Source organism: Syngnathus leptorhynchus, chromosome 12 (assembly GCF_054491065.1).
Source record: "Syngnathus leptorhynchus isolate UIUO chromosome 12, UIUO_Slep, whole genome shotgun sequence".
Lineage (NCBI taxonomy): Eukaryota > Metazoa > Chordata > Actinopteri > Syngnathiformes > Syngnathidae > Syngnathus > Syngnathus leptorhynchus.
Genome location: NC_141206.1, coordinates 1018301 through 1039652, shown reverse-complemented (window position 1 = coordinate 1039652; position 21352 = coordinate 1018301). Strand labels below are relative to the sequence as shown.

Genomic DNA, 21352 nt, shown 5'->3' with positions numbered 1-21352 from the left:
GATGGAAAAACTCAAGTTTGGTTAAACGCCACTTGCGTTCATACTTTCTACATAATTGCTTAAGCTTACGTGTTTCATCTGTGAACCACGGAGTCGGCAATCTACGGCGAGTTTTCAGACGTAGCGGCGCCACAGAGTCGATGGCATTTCGCAATGTAGCATTAGATTCATTTGTAAGATTATCAATAGAGCCGGTATATGGGGGGAATACGGCAGTTGCTGGTGGCAGTAGCTCACATAGCGCCGTTGCAGTCATGGATTTAATATTACAACTGCTATAATTCTGATTGCTCTCTTGTCTTTGACTAAGAACTACAATTTCAAATTTTATTACGTAATGATCAGACAAAACAGTAGTGTATGGCAGTAATGTTATATTTGAGTTTGCCAGTCCTCGGGATAATACCAGATCTAAGGTATTTCCATTCTTATGAGTTGCTACCTGTACGGCTTGCGTAAAACCAAACGTATCAGTTAGAGTCTGAAATGCCGAAGTAAGTGGCTCTGACGGTAAATTCATGTGGATATTAAAATTGCCCATGATTATTATATTATCCGCATTATCCGCATGTGTGGGATAATGCCGTCTTCCACCACTTAGTCTCACCATTAACACTTGCCGCCTCCTTGTCTTGGCTCACATTTATACATTCATCTGTAAATGGAACATCAATATTACATACATGTTTGATATTGATTAAACATCGTGACAATAGGAACACATACTTTCACAATAGTCAACTTAACACAATCATAACTACACTGCTCAAAAAAATTAAAGGAACAGTTTTTTTTTATCAGGGTATGAATTCAATTACACTTTTCTGATAAGGTTTTGGTCAGGCACGTGGCAGAGGGGGTTGTTAATCACTTTCAGCTGCATTGGTGTTGATAGAATTAACAACAGGGGCAACAACGAGATGGTCCCCAAAACAGGACTGGTTTTGCAGGTGGAGGCCATTTCAAGTTCCTCCCTCTTGATCTTTTTTAACTGTTTTTCCACAAGTGTTGGCTTTAGCAATAGTCATTATCACGACTGGAAGCATGAGGCGATTTCTTAACCCTCCTGAAGTTGCGCAGATTGTCCAACTCCTCCAGGATGACATCCATACGTGCTGTTGCAAGAAGATTTGATGTGTCTCCCAGTACAATCTCCAGAGCATGGAGGAGATTCCAGGAGACAGGCAGTTACTCTAGGAGAGCTGCACAGGGCCGTAGACGGTCCTCATCCCATCAACAGGACCGATATCCGCTGGTTTGTGCAAGGAGGAACAGGTTGAGCACTGCCCGAGCCCTACAGAATGACCTTCAGCAGGCTACTGGTGTGAATGCTTTTGCCCAAACAGTCAGAAACAGTCTTCACGAGGGTGGCCTCGGGGCACGACCTCCTGTAGTGTGCCCTATGCTCACTACTTAGCACCGTGGAGCTCGATTGGCATTTGCCATAGACATTCCCGGCCTCATGTGGCAAAAGTATGCAGACAGTATCTGGAGGATGAAGGAATTGACACAATTGAATGGCCCTCATGATCACCTGATCTAAACCTGATAGAACAGCTTTGGGACATAATGTTTCGGTCCATCAGACGCCGCCAGGTTGCTCGTTAGACTTTGTAGGAGCTCACTGATGCCCAGACAGATCTGGGAGGACATCCCACAAGACACCATCCGTCGTCTCATTCGGAGCGTGCCGCGACGTTGTCAAGCATGCATACAAGCATGTGGGGGCTACACAAGATATTGAAAAGAGTTTTGAATTGCAGAAATTGAATTTAGGCAAAATAGACGAGCCTGCCACATCATTTTTTCACTTTGATTTTTGGGGTGTCTATATACTGAGCCCTCTGTAGGTTGAACACTTTTATTTCCATCAAAAGATGTGGCATCCTTTTGTTCCAGAGACATTAAACTGTCCATATCAGTATAGATATCCAACTTTTTTTTTTTCACAATTGAAATCTGATGTGTTTTCAAAGTGTTCCTTTAATTTTTTTGAGCTGGTTATAATCGTGGGTTCTCCTAGTTTAGCAGATTAAAATACTCAAACAGTTTCAAAACATATTTTTACAAGCCTCTAGTTCAAGCTTAAGCGTGGGTTCGCAGTCTTCCACCAACAGTATCACTGTCAACCTCTTGTCCTTACTCAACTCTTAATACATTCGTGTGTAAATAAAACATCAGTCCTATGATGCTGCTCAAGTTGCTACTAACTATTTAATATGGCAACACAGAGTAAAATAAAGTATATTGCAGCTTACTCTAACTGTGATTAACATGTCTCATTCATATCACCTAACCATGAGCATGGGCTTCTCTAATTAGCAAATGAATTTTATTATTATTTTATTTATTTTTATTTAATCACTGTTAATGTTACGTCAGGCCCGTTCTCAGCTCCTCGTTTGTGTTTGTCACGTTAGCATACTGTATCGTTAGCCTGTTGTTTTTGGTGTTGGATTTTTGTCAAAAAAAATTCCCCCAAAATGTGACTTAAACTCCGGAGCGACTTGTATATGTTTTTTTCCGCGATATTGGGCATTTTATGGCTGATGCGACTTGTATTCCGGAGCGACTCTTAGTCCGAAAAATAGTGTTTGTGTGTTTGTGTGTGTGTTGTGTGTGTGTGTGTGTGTGTGTGTGTGCACGTGTGTGTGTGTGTGTGTGTGCGCACATGTGTGTGTGTGCGCAAGTGTGTGTGCGCGAGTGTGTGTGTGTGCACATGTGTGTGTGTGCGCAAGTGTGTGTGAGTGTGTGTGTGTGTGTGTGTGTGAGTGTGAGAGTGTGAGAGATCTCCCTCTCTTTATCTCTATCTCTGAAGCTAGATAGCTTTCTACTTATTTATGTTCATTGACTTATGCTGCGGTTTCGGAGCGTATATTTTTTATTTTGATCATTATTATGATAATGCTGCTGTTAACTGTGCTAACTTTATTTGGGAGATGGAATTTTCATTGATTTTCATCCCTATTTCACTGCCCAGATTTATTCACCCTTGTGCAAACATTTATCCCTCTACCTCTTCTAACAGGTTAAATAGAAACATGTTCCATCTCAAGTGAGGATTATTCAGAAAAATAGCAGTTAAAAATCAATGGTTATTGGAGATACCAAACCCTGCCATGTTTCATATGCGCATTCACCGAACCCCTCTTTAGTGAAAAAAATTGTTTTTTCAAATTCAAGATATCAATTTCTTACTGGTGCACTAAATGAGCCAAGCATGAACATCACCTTGTTCAAAGAACATAACCAATACAATGCATGAACTCAAAACAAATTACATACCTGCAAATCTGTGTGACTTCTGCTGTTGCCTTCGCAAGACCAGTTCAGATATGTGTCATCAAGAATTTACACAATAAATCAGGTGTGTTCGAACCTTCTTAGTGGAGTCTCTGCTGAACCCCTTAGACTGACTCACCGAACCCCTAGGGTTTGATAGAACCCAGGTTAAGAACCACTGCTCTAAATGTTACTGCTTAGTACTTCAAGGCTAAAGGTTTTTAAGAAAATGATATTCTCTCCCACCTGATATGGCTAAATCCTGCATTTGATGCACCAATTTGCCAAGAAGGAATTGTAAGTGGTTCATAATTGTATTCATTTGAAATTGCAGGAATTGAATAATCACTGGAAATCACTACAGCAGTTGGCTGAAGAAAGGAGCAACGTGTTGGGTAGTGCCCATGAAGTGCAGCGATTCCACAGGTGAGAACTGTTGACCAATTATCGACTGTGTGATTTTGATCGAGATATTACCGTATTTTTCGGACTATGAGTCGCGGTTTTTTTCATAGTTTGGGTGGGGGTGACTTATACTCAGGAGCAACTTATATGTGAATTTTTTTCACAAATTTTCAAAATTCAAAAATCCGTGATGTAGTGAAACTGCGACAAACGAACCGCAATGTAGCAAGGGATTACTGTAATTTGAACTGCAAGTGACGTCAGCGGCGCGGAAGTTGTTTACATAAAGGACAAAGGATTCAATCAAGGTATGACAAAGATGACGAAGGGCCCCACGTTTGAAGACACAAGATTTGAAAAACTTATTTATGTTTTAGTTATTTGATATTTTATTTCATGTAGCAACTTGTATGTTTTTATCGTTACAGTTCAGTAGTTGTTGGCTCGTTGAAGTCTTGTTAAATAAAGAGCCGTTTACCAAACCCACGGCTTTCCTGGTACTTTAACACTACAATATAGTTATATACTAGATCTGTGCGGCGCACGCGCAGCATTGTTGACATAAAGGACGAGGAATTTGATCGATGGATTTAATGATTAGGACACAGATGGTTTGATAATATATTTTTTATATGATAGTTATTTGATATCTACTTTATATATCGTTACATGGGTCTGTGGAATACACCTCCGGCCCTCCCTGTGTGGAGTTTGCATGTTCTCCCCGGGCCCGCGTGGGTTTTCTTCGGGCACTACGGTTTCCTCCCACATCCCAAAAACATGCTTGGTAGGCCGATTGAGCACTCCAAATTGTCCCTAGGTGTGAGTGCGAGCCCGATTGATTGTTCGTCTTTGTGTGCCCTGCAATTGGCTGGCAACCAGTTCACGGTGTCCCCCACCTACTGCCCGATGACGACTGGGATAGGCTCCAGCACGCCCGCGACCCCCGTGGGGACTAAGCGGTTCAGAAAATTGATGGATGGATGGATGGACGGTTCGGGGTGTTCCCCGCCTACTGCCCGATGACTGCTTGGATAGGCTCCAGCACACCCGGGACCCCCGTGGGGACTAAGCAGTTCAGAAAATGGATGAAGGATTTGTGGAATAATTAGAAATGCAACGCACGACGAGTCCGACGTCAGCGGCGCATACGCGGCGCATACGCAGCTCATACGCGGCGCATACGCAGCTCATACGCGGCATTGTTTACATAAAGGGCGATCGATGGATTTAATGAATTGGAGTGACACAGATGGTTTGATAAAAATCTAAAAGCTTTTTATAAGGCAACATAGACTGTCAATACATGAACTGTATGCCTACTATTAAAATAAATAAGTAAGCTACAAATAAAAGTTTAATATCAGGGGATGTTTGAAAATATTTGTCAATTTTCGCACATGTCCTGTGTTGTTAGTCACCTAAATGTTGAACAGAGGCCGTGATGTACCAAAGTCAAATTCCTTGTTTGGCACGCTCAAACATGGCCAATAAAAATTCTTGAATCTTGAAATACAAAGCAACAAAGCAATGCAAAACGTCGCCCCTGGATCGCCAGCGGACTTTGTTGTGCAGCAGGAGATCGGCATATTCGCTGTCAACTTCATCTAGCAATTCACGGAACTGGCGGTGGTTTAATGCTTTTGTGATTATTTTGTTCACAATATGGATGACAAGGCTCATTACCTCCATACACTCCAGTGGGAATGTTTACGCACACAACGCCTCTTAGTGCATACTCGGTGCGCCGTCTTAGCGACTGAAATCAGGTGGCCAGTGTGTATCTCTGTCATTTAAACACTGCAGCACAGCCTCGCAGATGTCCTTCCCCCGTGTTTGGCCTTTTAGTGGTATCAATTTCTTCTTGCGGCCCATTAAAGTTCACGTACCTGCATAGCATAGTCTGTTCGATATCGGTCACGTCACACGACTCATCATAGGCAATTGAGAAAGCTGGAGCTGATCGGTGATATTGTTTGCCATTCAAGCTACCATTTCCTTCGCTGTTTTTGCAGAGAGGCATGTCTTTAATTTTCTAAATGATCTCGTTTTTTTTGTTTGTTTGTATTTCTCGTTTATTGTTTAGCACATATTCTTACAGCAATAACAGTGCAACAGTGCTTGTAGAGAGCTCCACTCCTGTTATATATACAACAAAAGTGCTGTGAAGGCAAATGTCTTTCAAGTGTTTGCAAAAAATAAATAGATAAAAGCATAACAAGCTAAATATTAATTCATCATATTCATATATGCATAAAAAAGTCGGTATAGACATATGTATATATAATACACTATAAAAATAAGAAACAAGCGAAACAAAATAAACACTTAGCGATGTTTAAGCAATCAAAGAGTACCAGGTAGAAATAACCAAAAGAACTGTGAAACAGAAAATAACAAAACGAAGAATCAGAGAAGGAATTGTAGTTTAGGTTGATGTTCTTAGTATGGATCAGCTGAGTGCAGTGGAATAATTATGGACTGGTAGGATCATGAGTGGAGAAGGTGGTGTTTCAGGTGCTTTCTGAAAGCAGCCTGTGAAGATATGGATCGGATATGGACTGGTAGCTCATTCCAGAGTGAGGGCCCTCTAAAGTGGATGTTGTATTGATGGCGTGATGTTCAACAGGAAGGTGGGTAGAGATTGTCCCTCTGTCTTGTTGGATATGAATGAACGTCTGATACAAATGTGAAGAAAATATGAAAAGTGTCTTGAAGATGGTGTTTCCTATATATGTATTTATGGATGAGTAGACAGGTTTGATGAATATTTACTTTATCAATTGACAGTAGTGAGTAATTTCTAAACAGTGGTGCCGATGGTTCATATCTACACTGCTAAAAAAAAATTAAAGGAACACTTTGAAAACACATCAGATTTCAATGGTGAAAAAAAAAGTTGGATATCTATACTGATATGGACAGTTTAATGTTTCTGGAACAAAAGGATGCCACATCTTTTGATGGAAATAAAAGTGTTCAGCCTACAGAGGGCTCAGTATATAGACACCCCAAAAATCAAAGTGAAAAAATGATGTCAGGCTCGTCTATTTTGCCTAAATTCAATTTCTGCAACTCAAAATTCTTTTCAATATCTTGTGTGCTTGTATTTATGCTTGACAACGTTGCGGCATGCTCCTAATGAGATGACGGATGGTGTCTTGTGGGATGTCCTCCCAGGTCTGTCTAAGGGCATCAGTGAGATCCTGTAAAGTCTGAGGAGCAACCTGGTGGCGTCTGATGGACCGAAACATTATGTCCCAAAGGTGTTCTATCGGGTTTAGATCAGGTGATCGTGAGGGCCATTCAATTGTGTCAATTCCTTCATCCTCCAGATACTGTCTGCATACTCTTGCCACATGAGGAATGTCGTGGATCAGGAGGAACCCAGGACCTACTGCACCAGCGTAGGGTCTGACCATGGGTGCAAGGATTTCATCCCGATACCTAATGGCAGTCAGACTGCCGTTCTCTAGCCTGTAGAGGTCTGTTTGTCCCCTCATGGAAATGCCTCCCCAGACCATCACTGACCCACCACCGAACCGGTCATGCTGAATGATGTTGCAGGCAGCATAGCGCTCTCCTTGGCTTCTCCAGACCCTTTCACGTCTATCACAGGTGCTCAGGGTAAACCTGCTCTCATCTGTGAACAGCACAGGGCGCCAGTGGGAGACTTGCCAATTCTGGTGTTCTATGGCAAATGCCAATCGAGCGCCATGGTGCTGAGTAGTGAGCATAGGGCACACTACAGGACGTCATGCCCTGAGGCCACCCTCGTGAAGTCTGTTTCTGACTGTTTGGGCAAAAACATTCACACCAGTAGCCTGCTGAAGGTCATTCTGTAGGGCTCGGGCAGTGCTCAACCTGTTCCTCCTTGCACAAAGCAGCGGATATCGGTCCTGCTGATGGGATGAGGACCGTCTACAATCTGCGCAACTTCAGGAGGGTTAAGAAATCGCCTCATGCTTCCAGTCGTGATAATGACTCTTGCTAAAGCCAACACTTGTGGAAAAACAGTTAAAAAAGATCAAGAGGGAGGAACTTGAAATGGCCTCCACCTGCAAAACCAGTCCTGTTTTGGGGACCATCTCATTGTTGCCCCTCTAGTGTACCTGTTGTTAATTCCATCAACACCAATGCAGCTGAAAGTGATTAACAACCCCCTCTGCCACGTGCCTGACCAAAACCTTATCAGAAAAGTGTAATTGTGTATTTGAAAATGACATTTCACTTTTTTGTATGATGAGTAGTTTGTTGAGGTATGTTGGATATGTGGCTGCCCAGACTATGTTGCAGTAATTGAGAAAAGGAAACAGGAAGCTATAATACAGAGTGAGTTGAGCAGAAGGATGGACCAGGGGACAAACTTTTTGTGAAATACCTAGCATTTTCATAGATCTTTTGCAAACCAAATCAATATGTTCAGACCAGTTTAAGGATTCGTCAAGTTTATTTGTATAGCCCTAAATCACAAGCAGTCTCAAAGGGCTTCACATAGACAATCAATTGACAATAATTCTCAAAGCATCCCCTGATCTTAGGCTCCCAAAAGGGCAAGGAAAAACTCAAAAACCCCTACCAGGGGAAAAATGAGAAACCTTGAGAAGGGACCACAGATGGAAGGATCCCCCTTTCAGGATCACCAGGCTGCAATGGATGCAAAGAGGGCCCATAAAATACATACACATACACAACCATCGTCAGCTTGGGTGTCACCTAACCACCTCCCCAGCCGGGGAGGGGTGGGGGGAGTGGGGTCGGGGAGAGGTTAATTAAAGGCCATATCATAGAAATACGTCTTTAAACGTGTCTTAAATGTTTCTACTGAGGTAGCAGTTCTAATATCCATTGGCAGGGCATTCCAGAGCTCTGGAGCCCGAATGGAAAATGCTCTAGCCCCTGCAGACATTTTCTTGGCCCTCGGTGTCACTAAAAGACTAGCATTTTGCGAACAAAGGTTACGAGACAGAACATAAGGAACAACTAAGTCGACGAGATATGAAGGCGCTAAGCCATGCAATGATTTATAGGTTAATAGAAGAACCTTGAAGTCACATCTTAAATGGACCGGGAGCCAATGTAAATTGGCTAATATTGGGGTAATGTGATCAAATTTTCTTGTCCGTGAGAGCAGCCTTGCAGCAGCATTTTGTACTAACTGTAGACTTTTGATGCTGGACTTGGGAAGACCAGAGAATAATGCATTACAGTAGTCCAGGCGCGACGTGATAAATGCATGTATAATAATTTCGGCATCACCGGTCGAGAGGATTGGGCGAATCTTAGCAATATTACGAAGGTGAAAAAATGCTATTCTGGTTATATTTTTAATATGCTTTTGAAAGGAGAGCGTTTGGTCAAATATTACCCCGAGATTAGTTACAGTATCACTCTGAGTGATAGTACGGCTATCTAGAGTTATAGCGGTTTCCTTAAATAAATGTTGATAACGAGCTGGACCAATTATCAACATCTCAGTTTTATCTGGGTTCAGACGAAGGAAGTTGAGAGACATCCATTGCTTGATCTCTGCAAGGCATGCCTCAAGATTACAACAGTCCCGCGGATCTGTCATTGATAATGGCTTATATAATTGGGTGTCATCCGCATATTCGTCCACTATAGCACCTAGGAATTTGGTGCTAGTAACTTGTATTTTGTTATTGTTTATGTACATTTTGGTCTGTTCTTTAGGGTAAGATTTATTTATATTGCAGAAGATCATGAAGTTAATTTTTTTTATATGGAGTGTCAACTTATTTGTTTTGAACCATTTTGTAACCGATGGCAGCATTCACTCTTGCAATGAGGGAATTAAAATCATCATGAGTGGCAATGAGGTTGGCATCGTTTGCAAATAACCGAGGAAGAAAATTAGAACAAGACACTGAGAAATCATTTATGTACACCAAAAACAATAGAGGACCCAATATTGAGCCCTGCGGGCCCCCAAATAGTATTTTAGATATGTTAGATAAACAACCATTTATAAATACATATTGTTCTCTGTTGGCGAGGTAGTTTGTGAGCCATTTCAGGGCAGAATTGTTCACTCCATATCTCTCTAGCTTGGTAATGAAAATCTCATGGTCGACAGTATCAAAGGCTTTGCTTAGATCTAGAAAGACCCCAAGAGCGGATTTCTTATTGTCAAGAGCTGTTTAGATATGGTTGACAAGCTGAAGCAGTGCATGCTCAGTAGAGAACTTTTTGCGGAAACCATATTGATGCTTGCAGAGAATATTGTTTGTTTCTAGGTGCTTTGACAATCTTGAATAAACCATTTTTTCTAGAAGCTTGGAGAAGCATGGAAGAATCGATATAGGCCAAAAATTACCATAATCATTTGTCTCACCAGCTTTGAAAATAGGAATGACTAGCAATTTTTAGTCCTTGGGGTACGATGTCAAATTTTAAAGATAAGGAGAAAATGTGTGTTAGTGGGATTATTTATTATTCAATGAATGGTTTTCTTAATAAGTATGCTTCTGATCTCGTCATGGCCAGGGGAAGAGTTTTTCAAGCTCATGACGATGCTGTAGATTTCCTCAACACTAGGAGGGTCAAGAATGGAAAGTGAAAGAAAATGCCCTTTAATTAGGCAACAGGGGCTTGTATCAGAGGTTGAGAAGCTAGATGCCAAGGTAGCGCCAACATTTACAAAGAAATCATTGAAACCATTAGAAATATCTATTGGGTTAGAATGGGCTCCATTCTTCCCCAGCATCTTACTTGGGGTAGAGGCTTTAGATTTTTTGTGATGTAATAAATGGTTGATAAGATTCCATGTTTTTATGTCACTAGAGGCTTGAGTGAATTTATCAGCATAGTAAGTTTGTTTGGTTTTCCCTAAGTAATACTGTAAATTAATTTTACATTTCTCGTATGTTTCTATATTTATAGGAGTGGGATTTGCAATAGAATTTCTGTAAAGTTTATTTTTTGTACGTGAAAATTTTTTTAGTTCATCCATTATCCATGGTTTCCTCTTAGAGTAATTATTTTTACGACTGGAAATTAAAGCAAATGATGACTCTAATGCATTTGTGAATAGTGATAGAAAGGAGTGATAGGATTTGTTGACATCTTGCAACAACCTCATCCCATGACACAGAGCTGATGATAGATATAAAGGAGTCTATATTTTTCTCTGTAAATTTGTGGAATTTCACTTGATCACCAACACTATCATTGTGGATGAAATGGAAGACAGGAAGATGATCAGATACATCACAGATCAACAGGCCAGATGTTATTTTGTACTCCAGAGAATTAAACAAGATGTTGTCAATGAGAGTGGCCGTTGAACTTGTGATCCTGGAGGGTTTGTTGATAAGGGGGAAAAAGTTGCTAGAATATAATGTATTAAGGAAGTCTGCTGTATGTGACTGCTTAGTTTCAAGCAAATTAATATTATAGTCACCAAGTAGGACACACACTTTGTTTTCTTTGTTTATGATTTCTAGAGTAGAGTCGAGGGCCTCATTGCAGGTGATTTTTATCAGAGTCTGGTTGTCTATATATACATCCAATTATCACATTTTTATTGTTGATGAGTGAACAAGATGAGAGTTCTATAAACACAGATTCTGCGACCGTCATATCAAAGTGAACACTTAAATCTTTTCTGGGAGAGAAATTGAAGTTATCAGTCACATACAGTGAGACTCCTCCACCTTGCTTGTTTGGTCTACAGGAGTGTATAGGAGTGTAGTGAGAGAAAGGGTAGCTAGATGTATTATCGACCATCCAGGTTTCAGTAAGAGCTATTACTGAAAAAGAATGTGTTAATGTTGATAAATAGGTTTTCAGACCATCATAATTTTTAGAGATACTTCGTACATTGAAGTGGACGGTGGAGAATACATTTGTTTGGCAGTGGCCAGGAAGAGTATTGCACAGTTTGTGAAACATATCTTCAGAAAAATATTCACATGACAATTTAGCAGATTTTAGGGAGGTGTAATTAGTATCTGGGTTAAAGGACTCATAGATACCAGCATTAACATTATCTAGCTCAAATGAATTAAATAATAGTCGAGATCCGGTGGGACAGAAATCCCTGCATTAGTGAGAGTGGCAGTGTTTTGTTTTTGAAGTCCGAAAATAGGCACTCTGATATTTTAACGAATGAATCCTTCATGTACTCGCCATCGGTGAATGGTTTTCTGCGCTTTATTATCTCCCGGGCTGCAACAAAACTTGCCGCAGTAGTAGAGTTTAGAGATGCAATCCACTTCTTGAAACTGTTTTTTCGTTCCTCAAATTGCACCTTTCCTCTCAGTTCCAACTGGGTGATTGGCAGCATATTTTTCCATTTTTATGCATTTTTGCAAGAGCTCCAGGGAGCTGTTAGGCGTGTACTTAAGATCCGCATGCGGCTCTGGAGCCGCGGGTTGCCGACCCCTATTCTACATCATTAACTTTATTCTTCTATTTGGTTCCACGCACTTTTTTGAAGTGGTACTACTTCTACATACTTCAATCTTTTCACACCATTCCAATTTCAACATATTCCAAATATTCACACGAGGGGCTCTTGCATTTTCTTCATTCCAAAAACTTTCCATTTTTGCAAAGTTTTCCCTCTTCATTCGTAACGGCACATTCAACATTTCATATTTACATCATTCCCTTTTGAAATTCACATCATTCAACTCATTTGAATCACATTGGAGAAGATTTTCAACATTCTCAAGATTGACACATTTCAAAAATTTTATATTTTCACAAGATTTGCCCAAAATTTGTTAAATTTCCCCTTCTAATTTCAAAATGTTTTATTCAATTCAACCCGTTCCAACTTTAAACTGTTCATTTTATGGCTATCTATTCCAAAACTTCCCATGATTAAAAAAATTCCCATTTTCACTAGAATTCACAAACAATCTGCAGAATTTTTGTTTTCTCTTGTAATTTCTCCATTTTTCAAATTTCGTTTTCCCCTCTGTCTAAATTTTTTTGACCGATTCAACCCGTTCCAACTTTCAACTGTGCATCTTATGCTTACCTATTCCACAACTTCCCACTTACCAAAAAATTCAAAATTTTCAACTTTAAAATTCACGCCAAATTTTTAAAAAATGTTTGTTTTTTTCCTTCTAGTTCCTACATGATTTGACCAATTCAACGTGTTTCAACTTTTAACATCATTCAACTTTAATATTCACGCCAAATTTTACAAATTTTTGTTTTTCCCTTCTGATTCCTACTTTATTTGATCGATTCAACCCGTTCCAACTTTAAACATCATTCTGTTGCATTTCTCAAGTATTTATTCAGCTTCTTCACCTTCCCACGCAATTTCTCTTCTTCTAGTTTATTTTTAATTTGCGCCTTAGATAATTTGCGCCTTAGATACAAATGAGTCCGCAAGTCTACACTTACTGAACAGACCAATATCGTAGCGGTTACACTATTGATGAGATGCTTTGTAATGTCTTATATTGGTTTTTCCACAGAGATGCTGATGAAACTAAAGAATGGATTGAGGAAAAAAACCAGGCTCTCAACACAGACAACTACGGTCATGATTTGGCGAGTGTTCAGGCTTTGCAGCGCAAACATGAAGGCTTTGAGAGAGACCTGGCAGCCTTGGGTGACAAGGTTAGTTTGTTATTAAGAATATTTTAACTATTTTGTAAAGAAAATTGTCCCATTCCGTAAGAAATGTATAGGATTTTTTTCAAATCTGTCAATAACATGTAAAATCGCCATCAGATTTATGACGCATGACCGCACGGCATTTTTCCTCGCACGGAACAGAAGTGCATGTGCGTATGTTAGTGAATCAGAATTAATAATGAATGACTCCTCATGACTTTGATTCTGGTATTTTCCAAACGTGGTGCCACACCACATCAAACAGTGATTGATTGTGGGTGATCCTCAAAGAATGCTCCTTTTTGGGTCGGTCCCAGAGTTGGAAGCGAGCTGTTTTGTACAGCTCTGGCTTCCATTATTTCTCCACTGTGTGTGACATAATAAGTCCGTTCCAAGTCTCACTGTCATTGCCCACATGAGCATTGAAGTCACCCAACAGAACGATGGACTCCCCAAAAGGAATGCTTTCTGCAAGTACTCCAAAAAGGGTGAGTACTCTGAGCTGCCGTTTTGTGCATAGACACAAACAACAGTAAGGACCCGTCCCCCCACCCAAAGGCGGAGGGAGGCTACTTTCTCGTTCACTGGAGTAAACCCCAATGTGCAGGCGCCCAGCCGGGGGCAACAAGTATGCCCGCACCTGCTCGACGCCTCTCACCGTGGGCAACTCCAGAGTGGAAGAGATTCCAACCCCTCTCAAGAGGGCTTGTCTGTGGAGGCAAGTCCGACTATGTCTAGTCTGAACTTTTCTGCTTCACACACCAGCTCGGGCTCCTTTCCATTTCCCAAGAGCCAGCTTCTGCAGCCGGGGATCGGACCGCTAAGGTCCCCGCCTTTGGCCGCCGCCCAGTTCATGCTGCACCCGACCCCTTTGGCTCCTCCCACAGGTGGTGAGCCCATGGGAAGAGCTTTTCGGACTGTGCCCGGCCGGGCCCCATGGGCAAAGGCCCGGCCACTAGATGCTCACCTTCGAGTCCCACCTCCAGGCCTGGCTCCAGAGGGGGGGCCCCGGTGACCCGCGTCTGGGCGAGGGAAAACAAAGTCCATTTACTGTACTTATAAGGGGTTCTTGTAAGCCGTGCTTTGTCTGGCCCCTCACCTAGGACCCTTTTGCCATGGGTGACCCTGCCAGGGGCATAAAGCTTCAGACAACATGGCTCCTAGGATCATCAGGACACACAAACCCCTCCACCACAATAAGGTGACAACTCACTGAGGAAAAGGGTGGAATGCCCTCTGAGATCCTCCCCCAAGTGGAGGAGTTCAAGTATCTTGGGGTCTTGTTTACAAGCAAAGGCAGGATGGAGCCTGAGATCGACAGGCAGATCGGTGGAGCGTCGGCTGTAATGCGGACTCTGTACCGGTCCATCGTGGTGAAGAGAGAGCTGAGTCAACAGGCAAAGCTCTCAATTTACTGGTCAATCTGCGCTCCTACCCTCACATAACCCTCGCATGCACACCCTAGGGCAATTTGGAGTGCTACCAAGCATGTTTTGGGGATATGGGAGGAAACCAGAGAACCTGGAGAAAACCTATGTGGGCACGGGAAGAACATACATACGTCATATCTACAATATACAGACCTCCCATTTCAGCTAACTGCGGAGCTTGTCGGACATTTAAAGGACACATATCATGGAAAATTGACTTTTTTTGTTTTAAATCCATTTTCTTGTGTATTTGGAGTCTCCAGGAGTGTAGAAAGGCGTAATGCAGTGGAGCCTCGGTTTTCGAACGTCCCGGTTCTCGAACAAATCATTATTCGAACAAAAAATGCGGGATTGTTTTTGCTTCGGATATCGAACGAAATTCTGTTGTCGAACCTCGCAAGGTGAGCCGAGAGGACCCGTATGCCAACTGACTCCGTTATTACATTCTCGTTATTCTGAGGATTGCATCAACTCTAATCATGCCTCCAAATAAAGCAAGTGGGAGCAGTAAAGCCATCCTAAAACACAAAGACGCTCCTAAAGCAATGCGACAGTGAGCGCCCGATATTTTCTACATTTTAGTGACCGCTTTGTCACAATAATGCGACCAGCGCGGTGCAGTTGCACGGTCACCGGCGCACTACGGTTATGCATTCGGCGGTGCGCTGCAGTTGCGTGATCGGACAAAATTAAGCTCCCTGCGCACTGAGGTCCACTTAAATTTTGGAAAGTACATCAGGACTTTAAAAATATTTTCTAAATTTCAGCGACAGCTCTGTCCCAATAATGCAACCAGCGCGTTACAGTTGCACGGTCGGCGTTGCGCGTTCGGCGGTGCGCTGCAATTGCGCGATAGGACAAAAATTGCGCAAATGATAAAATAATGAAAAAAGGTGTTTGTTTTTTTTTTTGTTTTTTTTTTTTTTTTTGCTTGGAACGGATTAATTTTTTTTCCATTATTTGTAATAGGAAAACGTGATTCGGAATTCGAACGATACACTTCTCGAACAGCCTCCTGGAACGGATTGTGGTCGAAAACCGAGCCTCCACTGTTTATCCCTCCAGATGCTGCAGATATATAGCTTGTTTTGGGGTTTTACTCCATTCAAATTTTTCTGTTTTCTGTTACGTATTTTTATCTATTACATCACGTAACTGTCTGATGAACTTGCACCACCCATAGAGTCTCAGAGACATAACTGGGCAATAACATCCTGCTCTTGCCACTTAAAATGTTGTTAGTCACCTGAATGTTGTACAGAGGCTGAGATCAACCAGAGTCAAATTTCTTGTTTGGCATGCACAAACTTGGCCAAAAAAGCTAATTCTTATTCTGATCCGTTGGGGCGGGACAAAACAAACAAGGTAATGGGTGTTGCTAAACAGAAATCCGGGTAATAAACATGGCGGATTCGCGAAAATGTCATTACTCTGAGAGACTTTTGTAGTCCAAACAACTCAAGGATGTCGAAGTGGAGAGATTAAAATGTTCTGTTGTTGCATGCATTAATCCACATAAATCATTGCACCATCCCCCAGCATCAGAACCTCAAAGAAGTGCCTGGTCAAATGTATTTTTTCAAGCAGTGTTCCCGGGCGGTTTGGTGGTGTACTGGTTAGCACGTCCGCCTCACAGTTAGGAGGATGCCGGTTCGATTCCACCTCCGACCCTCCCTGTTTAGAGTTTGCATGCTCTCCTCGTGCTCGCATGGGTTTTTTCCGGGCACTCCGGTTTCCTTCCACATCCCAAAAACATGCTTGGTAGGCCAATTGAGCACTCCAAATTGCCCCAAGGTGTGAGTGTGAGTGCAGATGGTTGTTCGTCTCTGTGTGCTCTTCGATCGGCTGGCAACTGGTTCAGGGTGTCCCCCGCCTACTGCCCGATGACTGCTGGGATAGGCTCCAGCACACCTGCGACCAATTGCACCAATTGCAAAGAATACAATTTGAAAAGTCATTACACAACTAGACATTCTGAGGAATATGCAAAATACCAGGAAGATGAGAGAGCCAACCGAGTTGCTAATCTTAAAACATGTCTACTGAGGCAACAAGATTTCTTTAAGAAAGCAACCAAAGAGAATGATGCAGCAGTCATAGCTAGCTACGTGGTTAGCGAGATGATTGTTAAGCACGAAAGCCATTCACAGAAGGTGAATTTGTCAAAAACTGCATGTTACAGGCTCCAAGTATTGTCTGTTCAGGAAAAAAAAGGTCAGTTTAACAACATCAGCCTTTCTGCCAACACTGTGGCAGAGCGCATTTCTAACCTGTCAAGTGACATTTATGATCAACAATGTGAGAAAGCAAAATGTTTCAGTGTATATTTAGTTGCTCTTGATGAGACGACAGATATCACCGACACTGCCCAGCTCGCAATCTATGTCCGTGGCGTTGATGACAATTTTGAAGTCATAGAGGAGTTGCTCACCGTGATTCCAATGCATGGCCAGACCACCTCTCAGGAGATATTTCACCAGCTCTGTGATGCCATTGAGAATGCTGGTTTGCCATGGAAGAGGTTTGTTGGAATAACAACCGATGGAGCGCCATCAATGACAGGGAGGAAAAATGGACTGGTGGCACTTTTTCAAAACAAACTGGAAGAGAAAGGTGTGGAGGACCCCATTGCTCTGCACTGCATTATCCATCAGCAGGCCCTTTGCAGCAAATGCCTGAAGTTTGATAATGTGATGTCTTTCGTTGTAAAATGCATCAACCAAATCAGATCCAGGGGCTTAAAGTACAAAAAGTTCCGTGCTTTTTTAAAGGAAATGGAGTCAGAATATGGGGATGTGCTCTACTTCACCGAGGTACGTTGGCTCAGCAGAGCAAACGTATTGAAGAGATTTTTTGAGTTGAGAGCGGAAGTGAAAGCCTTCATGGAGAAAGATGGGGTTGCTGTTCCTGTGCTGTGATCCCAAATGGCTCATGGACTTAGGTTTTTTGGTTGATATCACACAGGAGCTTAATGTACTGAACAAGAAGTTACAAGGCCAGAGGCAACTTCTCAGTGCTGCCTTTGACAACGTGAGAGCATTCTCTGCAAAACTGATGTTATGGAAAGCCCAGCTTTCTCAGACAAACCTTTGCCATTTCCCAGCATGCAAGACGCTTATGGATGCAGGCACACCATTCAGTGGTGACGAGTATGTGGATGTCATTTTGAAGCTACAGGAGGGATTTGATCACAGATTTGCAGACTTCAATACGCACAGAGCCACATTTCAAATTTTTGCGGACCCCTTCTCCTTTGATGTGCAAGATGCCCCCCTGTGCTTCCAATGGAGCTCATTGACCTGCAGTGTAACTCTGAACTAAAAGCCAAGTTGAGGGAGGTGAGTGGAAAAGCAGACAAGCTCGGGCAATTTTTGAGAGAAGCTTCCCTGAGCTTTCCCGTGTCTTCAAGCGTACCATGTGTCTTTTTGGGAGCACATACTTGCGCGAAAAGCTCTTCTCTACCTTGAACTTCAATAAGTCCAAGTACAGGTCCAGACTTACTGATGAGTATCTTCAAGCCCTACTGAGGGTCTCATCTGCTTCCTCCCTTAAGCCAAATAATGCTCAGTTATGCGAGAGGAAGCGCTGCCAGATCTCTGGCAGCAAGAAGGAGGCAGGAGAAACCATGTTCACAACAGTTTACATTCAATATTCCATTTATGTTCAGAAAGATAAATGTTAAAGAACTGTTAATACAGACATTTAAATCTGAATAATAATTAAATTTCTTTAGTCAGCAACTGTTTGTGCTTTCTTCAGTCTTCTATATCTGCTGTATTATTATTATTTATTTATTTATTTAAGTTTTACTCTTAATAATAATAATTTATTATTTTTATTATTTCCATTTTACCCCTCCGTGAGTCGTCACCTTATCGTGGTGGAGGGGTTTGCGTGCCCCTATGATCCTAGGAGCCATGTTGTCTGGGGCTTCATGCCCCTGGTAGGGTCACCCATGTCCTTATGATGAGAAACAAAAATGGACTCAGTTTTCCCTCGCCCGGACGCGGGTCACCGGGGCCCCTCTCCGGAGGTGGGGGCTCGAAGGCGAGCGCCTGGTGGCCGGGCCTTCGCCCATGGGGTCCGGCCGGGCATAGCCTGAAAAGAAAACGTGGGTCCCCCTTTCCATGGGCTCACCACCTGTAGGAGGGGCCAAAAGGGTGGGGTGCAAACTGAGCTGGGCGGTGGCCAAAGGCGGGGACCCTGGCGGTCCGATCCCCGGCTGCAGAGGCTGGCTCTAGGGACATGGAATGTCACCTCTCTGGCTGGAAAGCAGCCCGAGCTGGTGTGTGAGGCAGAAAAGTTCCGACTAGACATAGTCTGACTTGCCTCCCCACATAGTCTGGGCTCTGGTACAAGCCCTCTCGAGAGGGGCTGGACTCTCTTCCACTCTGGAGTTGCCCACGGGGAGAGGCGTAGAGCAGGTGTTGGCATACTTATTTGATTTGCGGCCTGTTAGGATACGGATTTTAGCAATTGATCTGACTCCAAATTGCGATCAACACTTAACACAAGTTGCTATGTCCCAATCCACACACTGGCGCACCTAACAATTTTGCGAGTTCGTTCTGTCAAAGAGAAGACCAGTAGATCAATCAAACCAAATTTACCAATTGTTTATTCCTAACAAAGCGCACTAATACAGGCCTGGGTCCCGGGTCCCTCACACTAAAACTCGCGCGTTTTTGTGACCACAAAAAGACGACACATTCTTCCGGGTTGCCCAGTTTTGAAGAAACACAATATGAATATTAAAACATGCAAAACATTGTGTGATGATTGGTTGATGGCCATCTCCTCCCCGTCGAGGTGTCATCACTGTGGTCAGGGGCTGGGCTTTCTCCTCACAAAGCCCAACCACCTGGACGTGGTGTTGTTTCTTTGTTCTCGTTCCTCACCAACCTTGAGGTGTTATCATCCGGTACTCCCTTCGTCCCGTACCGTCCCGTACCTTTGTCTGGTACTCCCTTCCTGGCCCTGTTCCACAACACTTCAAAGAAGACAAGTTCATGCAGTTTTCCTGCACATTCCTCACCCCCACCACCAATCCACCAGAGCACTCCAATACTAGATATTATATTGATATGATTATAAGTTTAACACAACCTTAAAAAACCGGAGCAGTCAACTAATCACCACCTGGTGGTGGGTTGGCTCCGATGGTGGAGGAAGATGCCGGTCCGACCTGGCAGACCCAAACGCTCTGTGAGGGTCTGCTGGGAACGTCTGGCAGAATCCCCTGTCAGGAAGAGCTTCAACTCCCACCTCCGGCAGAGCTTTTTCCACGTCCCGGGGGAGGCGGGGGACATTGAGTCCAAGTGGGCCATGTTCCGCGCCTCCATTGTTGAGGCAGCCGACCGGAACTGTGGCCGTAAGGTGGTTGGTGCCTGTTGTGGCGCCAATCCCCGAACCCACTGGTGGACACCGGCGGTAAGGGATGCTGTCAAGCTGAAGAAGGAGTCCTATCGGGCCGTTTTGGTCTGCGGGAGTCCAGAGGCAGCTGACGGGTACCGGATGGCCAAGCGGAACGCAGCTTCGGTGGTTGCAAAAACCCGGGCGTGGGAGGAGTTTGGCGAGGCCATGGAGAATGACTTCCGGACGGATCCTCGAGGGTGCATGGGAGTTCGCCCAACCAGTCCACATGTGTTTTGTGGACTTGAAGAAGGCGTTCGACCGTGTCCCTTGAGAGGTTTGGGAGGTTATGTGGAGGGTGCTTCGGGAGTATGGGGTTCCGACCCAACGGATAAAGGCGGTTCGGTCCCTGTATCACCGATGCCAGAGTTTGGTCCGGTCCGTCGTGGTGAAGAGAGAGCTGAGCAGAATGGCAAAACTCTCGATTTACCGGTCGATCTACGCTCCTACCCCCACCTATGGTCACGAGCTATGGGTCGTGACCGAAAGAACGAGATCCAGGATACAAGCGGCCAAAATGAGTTTCCTCCGCAGGGTCTCCTTTAGAGATAGGGTGAGACGCTCGGTCATCCGGGAGAGACTCTGAGTTAGAGCCGCTGCTCCTCCACGTTGAGAGGATCCAGATGAGGTGGCTCGGGCATCTAACTAGGATGCCTCCTGGACGCCTCCCTGGGGAGTTGTTCCGGGCATGTCCCACCGATAGGAGACCCCGGGGACGACCCAGGACGCGCTGGAGAGACGTTGTCTCTCGGCTGGCCTGGGAACGCCTTGGGATCCCCGGGATGAGCTGGATGAAGTGGCTGGGGAGAGGGAAGTCTGGGAGTCCCTCCTAAAGCTGCTGCCCCCGCGACCTGACCCCGGAAAAGCGGAAGAAGATGGATGGATGGATTTCCATTTTATTTATTTATTACCCATTGATTTTTTTTTTTCTTGTGAATTTGTTAATTTTTTTCATCCTATTTTGTGTTAAAAAATAAAAATAAAGACGTTTGATAACATTGGAATGTTTTCGCTAGAGCTTTTCTTTTAGAAAACCTGACGCAGCCCCGCCTCACCCAGACTCTACCTCCAGCGGCCCCCGGGTAAATTGAGTTTAAGACCCCTGATTTAGAGTGTCACGGATGGTTTGTTAAAATTGTTCTTTATATTACATTTATTTGATAGATCTAGTCTGACGTCTACGGTGCACGTAGTCTTTCTGACGTCAACAGCTGTGTGTG

General features: G+C 43.4%; 1 protein-coding gene across 10 annotated transcripts in view; it reads left to right on the top strand.

The window, feature by feature from the left end:
• sptan1 (spectrin alpha, non-erythrocytic 1) overlaps positions 1-21352 on the top strand; it is a 100691-nt gene that overhangs the window by 47675 nt on the left and 31664 nt on the right. For all 10 annotated transcript variants that reach the window (XM_085927137.1, XM_085927138.1, XM_085927136.1 and 7 more), the window contains 2 exons: positions 3617-3708; positions 13149-13293. In XM_085927137.1, coding sequence (XP_085783263.1) covers positions 3617-3708; positions 13149-13293 — 237 coding nt within the window. The remainder of the gene's footprint in view (positions 1-3616; positions 3709-13148; positions 13294-21352) is intronic.